At 43.6% G+C, this 6,999-nt stretch overlaps 1 protein-coding gene across 1 annotated transcript in view; it reads right to left on the reverse strand.

Annotated features, from left to right (window-relative positions):
- Positions 1 to 6,721, reverse strand: part of LOC102194576 (mitogen-activated protein kinase kinase kinase kinase 4-like) — a 106,931-nt gene extending 100,210 nt beyond the window's left edge. The window contains exons 1-2 of the mRNA XM_013914147.1: positions 6,445 to 6,721; positions 6,118 to 6,183 (exon numbers count right to left, since the gene is read on the reverse strand). Coding sequence (XP_013769601.1) covers positions 6,118 to 6,183; positions 6,445 to 6,501 — 123 coding nt within the window. The 5' untranslated portion in view covers positions 6,502 to 6,721. The remainder of the gene's footprint in view (positions 1 to 6,117; positions 6,184 to 6,444) is intronic.
- Between the last annotated feature and the right edge of the window lie 278 nt (positions 6,722 to 6,999).

Raw genomic sequence — 6,999 nt, forward strand, 5'->3', positions numbered from 1 at the left:
AGATGCAGATGCTGATGTAGACTTGCAGCAGGTTGAAGGAAACCTGAAACAGAGCCTGAGTACTTAGACGTCCATGTATCTGACAGATCAGCTATGCATTCGGTCATACGCTGAGGTGCATCTCCTCTGAGACACTTGCAGTAATGGTGCTCTACCCAGCAGATGACAGGCAGCTGATAGAGAGCCACACCCAGCTTCACTTTATCAGCAAGGAGAAAAACAAGCATCTTTCCTGTTAGAAAGTCAGGATGAAGACTTGCACAAGAAGTGAAACTGCTTTGACAGGAGGTTTATTATCTGTTCTATCTAAACAGATTTTTTGTTTTACTTTCAGCCGTGAGATGATTTAGTGTTTTATATCACAGTATTGCACATTTTGCAGGCATTACCTTAAACTCCAGAGAGACTTTATTATCAAAATGCAACAAATCAAAAAAAGGATTGATTTTTGCAGCTGTTAAAATTGCTGCAACCTAACATTTAATCAGATCTAAAGGTGTCATCACATCTACACTTGGTTCTTTTCACTGGCTTCCTGTGAAATAAACCAAATTATAAACAAGTAGCAGCATTCATGATGGTTCCTACTGGGGAATAAATCAATGTTATAACTTTAAATGCGTTTCATCTTTCCCCATAACGTGGTCATGAGATGCAGGTGAAATCGAGAATCGTAGTGCTGATGCTTCTACGTCCAAAAACAGAATACAGGGAACACTTGGTCTTGTTAGCTGCACAGAATATCTGGCACTGGAGTTCCACTGGTACACTATATATTGGAAGCACTACAGATAAAATCCTCACATACCACTGAAATGGCAGGTTAGAGAACGATGATTACAAAACACTGCACCAGGGTGAGGCGGTACATATTCCACCTCTGATACGAGGAGAACAGCCTGCTGTGCAATCTGGCTTTCATTTTATTCACATCTCTTTCTAATCATTCACTTAGAGTTCAAGTCTTTTTTTAACATAAAAGTCTAATTACCTTAGGTTTTCACTCATTTTCCAATGATCAGCCACAACAATAAAAAATTAAAATAAAAAAAATAAATACTTTTTTTTTTAACTCACACCTGTCCAACAGTGTGCAGGTCCCCTAAATGCCTGTAAATAAGCTCTGACCCATCGAGGTGGTGATGATCCATCCTGTGCTGTCTGCTGACACCAGGCTCATGGGCACTGGATCCTCTGAGGTTGGGATGCTGGGCGGGTCTTCCATGGATAAGGCTTGTCCCAGCGTATCCTGCTCCATTTGCATGGTGTATACCTCCTGCAGTTTTTGCAGTATTTTTGAGGCACACTGAGGCGGGGTGTTTAATTTGCTTTTTGATTTATGACTTAAGGTGGCACCTGCATGAATGCCAGGTTTCCCAGCAGAACACGGCACCATAACAAGATGAGCCAAGTTACCCACTGTGCCTGTCGGGCATTTTAATCTTGTGGCCCATCTGTACTTTTTAATAAATACTTAAGGGTGTGTAAAGGCCTTAAAGAGTATAAATTCTAATTGCTCATGTAAAAACTGGATATTTCCAGGCTTTCCACATTTGTGGAAATTATGTTATTTCAACTGATATTTTGTACTCCCTCTAGCATGTTGATAATAAGCTGAACATGATCCACAGTGTGGTCTCCTACTCCACTTTAAATCTCATATTATTGCAGAATTTTTATAAATCTGAAACCTCTGATATACATCGTGTGGATACATGACAGAACAACAGGAACAGGGCTGTGGTTTTTCTAATCTAGCCATCAGAGCACAGCCATCAACTTCTCCTCACTATGCTGATGACTTCCGCTGTTTCACTGCTTCCTCACAAATTTCCATTCACTCTACAAATGAGGTAACAAGCTTCATCTTTGGGGAGTAAAGCCAAAAAGCTTATTCGTTTACTCGACTCGGATACTTTGTTACAACTTTGTAATACGGAGTGAGCCGGTGAGCCTGAAACAGTGAGTAAAGGAAAGAAGCGCAGCGAGACTCAAAGCTCAGAAAGTCATAAATGGGTTAAACCATTTCCTCAGAGAGAGGGGGATTCCCAGCCCCACATGCTGAGTGCAGCCTTACACCGGAGTTTTAAAATTTCCTCCAGCCCCTCTCTTCAGCTTTGATTGAACTTTTCCCTCACCTCCCACTGTTTAAATGGAAACAGAAACACTGTGACCTCTGCATATTCATTTGTTTCTTTTCATGTTTTTTGCAGATGTTTCAGCTTTTCATTTCAAAGAAATCCAGTGAAACCTACACATTACGCTAAACTCGAAACCCCATCGCGTGGAGGCAAACTTGTCGTCTGGAATGTTCAATATAATACGTGGCTTGCACAGCGGTGTGAGTGATGCACTGAGGCCCTCGTCTTTATTTTCTACAAGCAAATTAAAACACTTTGGTACCTCAATGGTGAAATCTTCTCTCTTGCGTATTTCATCTTTTCTGTCTTTCTCTCCCCAACCGCTCTACTCCCTCTCCTGTTTTTATTTCTCTGTCCCGACAGCTGTTGTCGGTGCACACAGCTGCAACACTCCTCACTCTGTCATGCTCTGCAGCTACTCGCCAGCCTGGGAAACCTGACCAATCGCCAAGTGTGGAGGATCAAGTGCACATGTGCAGACCCAAACACACACAGGCACACACATAGGTTTTTGGGTCAGATGTTAGCGAGGCAGGCGGCACAGACAAGCACAGGGAAAAAAAGCCTCAGCTTCACTCAAACCCTGGTTGGCACACGTAATTATGATTCATTGAATCCTGAGGAACTAAACTCAAAATGTCAAGGTTAATTTGTGCTTCGGTGCATCAGAGCATTTCCAAAACCACTTGTCCCCTGCTCTAATGAAACGTTTACAGCCACCGTCGCCTTCCACTCCCCGCCAACCACAAAGAAACAAACAAAAAATAATAATTCAAAGTAAATCGAGATCTCATTCAGTCTTCTTTTTCTTGCAGCACCGAAAAAACAAAAACAGCCAAACAAACACACCCACTGTGTATAATTACAAGGAGAAATTTCGCTGCACACACCGAGCGTGCATTTATAGAGGCTCGCCTCAGGGCCGGCCTCGCCATCCACAACTAGAAATTCAAAGTGACGCTCCTCTCAATAAGAGGAATCGCTCGGTGCTGCCAGTGACTCGTGTAATCCCCAAAAGCAAAGATGCAGTAGAGCCTTGTACTCTACTGTGAACACCGATGCCTAACGTACATGTGTAAATACGAGAGGTCAGACGAACATAAGCTCACAAAATATGCTTGCATAAGACTGGACTGCCAGTCCTAAGACTGCCCAGCCAATACCATTGGGTGATATTACCCTTTTGCTGATGTGACCTTATTGACATTTATGATGGCCGATAAATGAAAATTGACAATATATAAATATATGGGAATATTATATTTTATTAAAATCAGGCTTCAGAAACCTTTATTATGGGTCTCCATTCACACTTTAGGACTGTATTCATTAGCAGAGCCAAAGCAAATCTTTGTCCACAGTAAGTGTTCCAGATGGACTCTATCGAGGCTTTAACATGATCTCATACCATTGCTACCATATGGAGCATGTTAACCAGCTAGAGATAAACAACATAGCATATATCCATCCATTCTTTTTTTTCTACTTATCCACTTCAGGATTGCAGGACCACTAGGTGGTGTGGACAGTATAAAAGATGGACGTGGCTACAATAATGTCACCCACTAGATTCTGAGGTTCCAACTGAAGCCTTGAGATAAGCATTTCTTTATCTTAGTAGCCGAGCGGCTAGTGACTGACAACTTATAGCCAATGAGCAGGCAGTCCTTAATTTTAAAACACAGGCTTGACCAAGAGTTATAAAATAGACTTATTCCGTTCAATTTGAAATGAGTGACTGAGCCCATAAATTCAGAAACATTTATGGAGGTCAAGTAAAAAGATATTTTCCCGCAGACATCTACAGGACCAGAAGTCCTTTTTTGCAACCACAGCTATCGCCATATAGTGGGCCTTGCAGGTTTAAGGCACTTACGCACCGACTTCATTTTTGCGATAGGGAGGCAACCTCCATTTTTTATACTGCCTACGATTGGAGAACATATTTATGTATATGTCTGTGAATGTTCTCAGTCATCCAGGTCAACGTAGTCAAAGGAGCTTGCAAAGAAAAGTGTCTGGACTTCTTTAAGTTGCTTGAAGTTATATTTATGTATAACTTTAATCTATTTTCAATCTTCTTCATGTCACGATTTCTAGCACATGTTACAACCTCCATAACAACAGTACTAAACATATTATGAGGCTGATGTAACTCTTTTTTTAAAGTCTTTTTGGGCACCAAAATAAAGGCAAACCCTAAAAATTTAGTTTTGTCATTCGAGATCTTGCCACTATCCAGTTCAAAAACACTGGCTGACAGCTGCAGTCATACTTAAATGACGGAATTACCCCCTCCCTCTGTGTACTGTCCAAAAACAATTCTGTCATCCAAATTAAATCACGATTTAATGCTTAGGAAGAGCTGATTAAGCTAGCTGACTGTATTAAACCCCTGCCTAGCTTACCTTATGCATAGCAGCCCCGAACTTTTCCCAGACATTCACCCATCAGACTATAACCTCCTACTTCTCTACTCTAAAATCTGTGTGACGTCCAGATGCGCAGATTTAAGAACAGTTCATGTGATAAGACTGGTTTGTTCACAGCTAGCAAGTAAAGTCATGCCTCCTGCGCGTACCAGAGAGGCAGCACACTTAAATTAACGGTGTACTTGCAGCAATGAAATCACAGCACCGGCACGCACTCCTCCCACTGTGTGCGACATGTAAGAAAGAACAACTTCAGACAATGTCATGTGTGTTCACGTGTGAAAAGAGCTCGACAAAACCTAAAGTCAGTTTCAATTAATCCTACAAAAAAACCTGGTGGAGAGAGCATGTGCACCACAAATCTCAGTCAAGGTGTTTGTTGTTCAGTGAAATTCAGTTGGAGTTATTCCAAAAGGATTTGGGCTGGGCCAATGCCATTGCTAGAATGCATCACAGAAGGGGGAAGGAAAAAAAACGCACAAACATACACATACGGGGACTATTTTCTAGCTTCAGGAACATAAGAGTGGATTGCAGATTTGACTTGCAATTTGTGCTACACAAGTGTCAGATGTTGCAAATGACTGCAGGTCACAGCCATCCAAGCCTTACCTGCTTTGTGTTTTACATGATATTCATGTGACATATTTTGAAAACAAACCACAGCAACATTCAGAAATGCAAAAGCTTTATATGATACAAAGCTGCATGTGTGTGAGACGCTATTTTCCAGCAGCCAGCTCAACAGAAGCTCTGGCAGATCCATCAGCTGTAACCCATTCCTCCTTTTTTCCCCTGTGCTCTCAGCTTTGCCAAATAACAACAACAGGGTGATGTCGCTGCTCTGCTGCTCATCTCTGCCAGGCTATGGAGGTGGAAAACTGGGCTGCAAGAGTACCAGGTCTCCGTCAAATGCCTTTTCCGCTAAGTGTGATGGGATGAACAGGCCTACCTCCTCCCCCCTCCCATTAATGCAGCACAGGGCCGCTCCAGCAGAAAGGCCTGCCGGGCAACGGTGTGCACAAATGCGCAATGAAACACCGCCCACCCAATGGCGCACAAGTCGGTCAGCGTGGTGAAGCCTGTCATGCACGGATTGGGTCGGCCCTGTCAGTGCGAGGCAACGCGTGCACTGTGCAAGGAATATTTCACTGGGGTGTGGATGAGGAGAGGAGGAGAAGAGGGAGGAGGGATCTCTTCAGGACCAAAATAGGCCTAACGTTACCGGGATGATGTTAGCATCGTTGAATAACATTAAGATGAAATAATTAAAATAAATAAATGGATGTAAAGCAGAGAGAGCGGTCAAAACGCTATCAGAGATAATCCAGTCCAGACCGCACTGGTCCCAAGTGAAGGAGGGGAGGGGGTAATGTTATAAAAACGTGTTCCTGAGACCGTGAGAGAGGAAAAAATACATAAATGCATGTTTGTGCTCCAGTTTCCGCCGCCAGTTTGTTCTCAGATGGTGCTTAAACACACACACACACACACACACACACACTCTGAGAGAAACAGGGAGAGAGATGGAGGCTCAGACCAACCTTGTAGACTTGTCCATATGTACCATTTCCGACCACTTCCACCAGCTCGAAAATCCCAGCAGGATCCTGGATTTAAAAGAAAAAGACAAACAGCAGAAGCGGATTAATTGATTCCCCGTAGCAATTACAAGCGGGTTCGTTCGATGCAGGAGCCGGCTGCGCCCGGTTCGCTTCTCATGCCAGCGGATATAGACAAAGAAAAGCTGCCGTAGGGCTGTGTCAACAACAGCACTGCCTCGCTGTGTGATTGTATTTTTTTGTTAAAAAAATCAGAGGGAGAAAGAGGGTAAACGCGAGTGTGAAAATGTCACTGTGAAGCACACTCACCCTCAGGGATGCCAGGTCTATGTCCACCAGACTTTTAGCCGGAGAGTCGTTCGCCATTTTCGTTTAAAAAAGGTGGTAAATTAGCGGAATAACGGCGTGTTTTAGTCTCCTTCAGGCGGACGGCGTGTGTCTCATCCTCGGGTAGTTTTAATTTTAATCCCCTTACTAATATTTTCAACCCAAGGCGCGTTTTTTTCTCGCTATAGTCCCAGACAGAAGCTCCGCTGCTGCTGCTACATACCGACCAAGTGCCGGACCGCTGCCTGCTGCCTGCTGCGCTCGCTCGCTCTCTCTCTCTCTCTCTCTATTCTCCGCCCTCTCTCTTGCAGTCAGTCCCTATGTCTCTCTGCCTCTCTTTCTCCTCATTCCCCGCCCCTTTATCCCAGGGACAGCACTAGATTTTCTGGGGCCTGGAACCAAAGTCACCCCCTCCTCACCACCCCGAAGTATTTCTGCACATGCGCATTCACACAAGTGGTTCAACAATATATAGCAGTTACAAACACAACCCACCTCTTAGGATTACTTATTTCTTCTTCTTCTTCACCACGCCCA

The sequence above is a fragment of the Pundamilia nyererei genome, unplaced genomic scaffold, assembly GCF_000239375.1.
Source record: "Pundamilia nyererei isolate P.nyererei 1_Seehausen unplaced genomic scaffold, PunNye1.0 scaffold00175, whole genome shotgun sequence".
Classification (NCBI taxonomy): Eukaryota; Metazoa; Chordata; class Actinopteri; order Cichliformes; family Cichlidae; genus Pundamilia; species Pundamilia nyererei.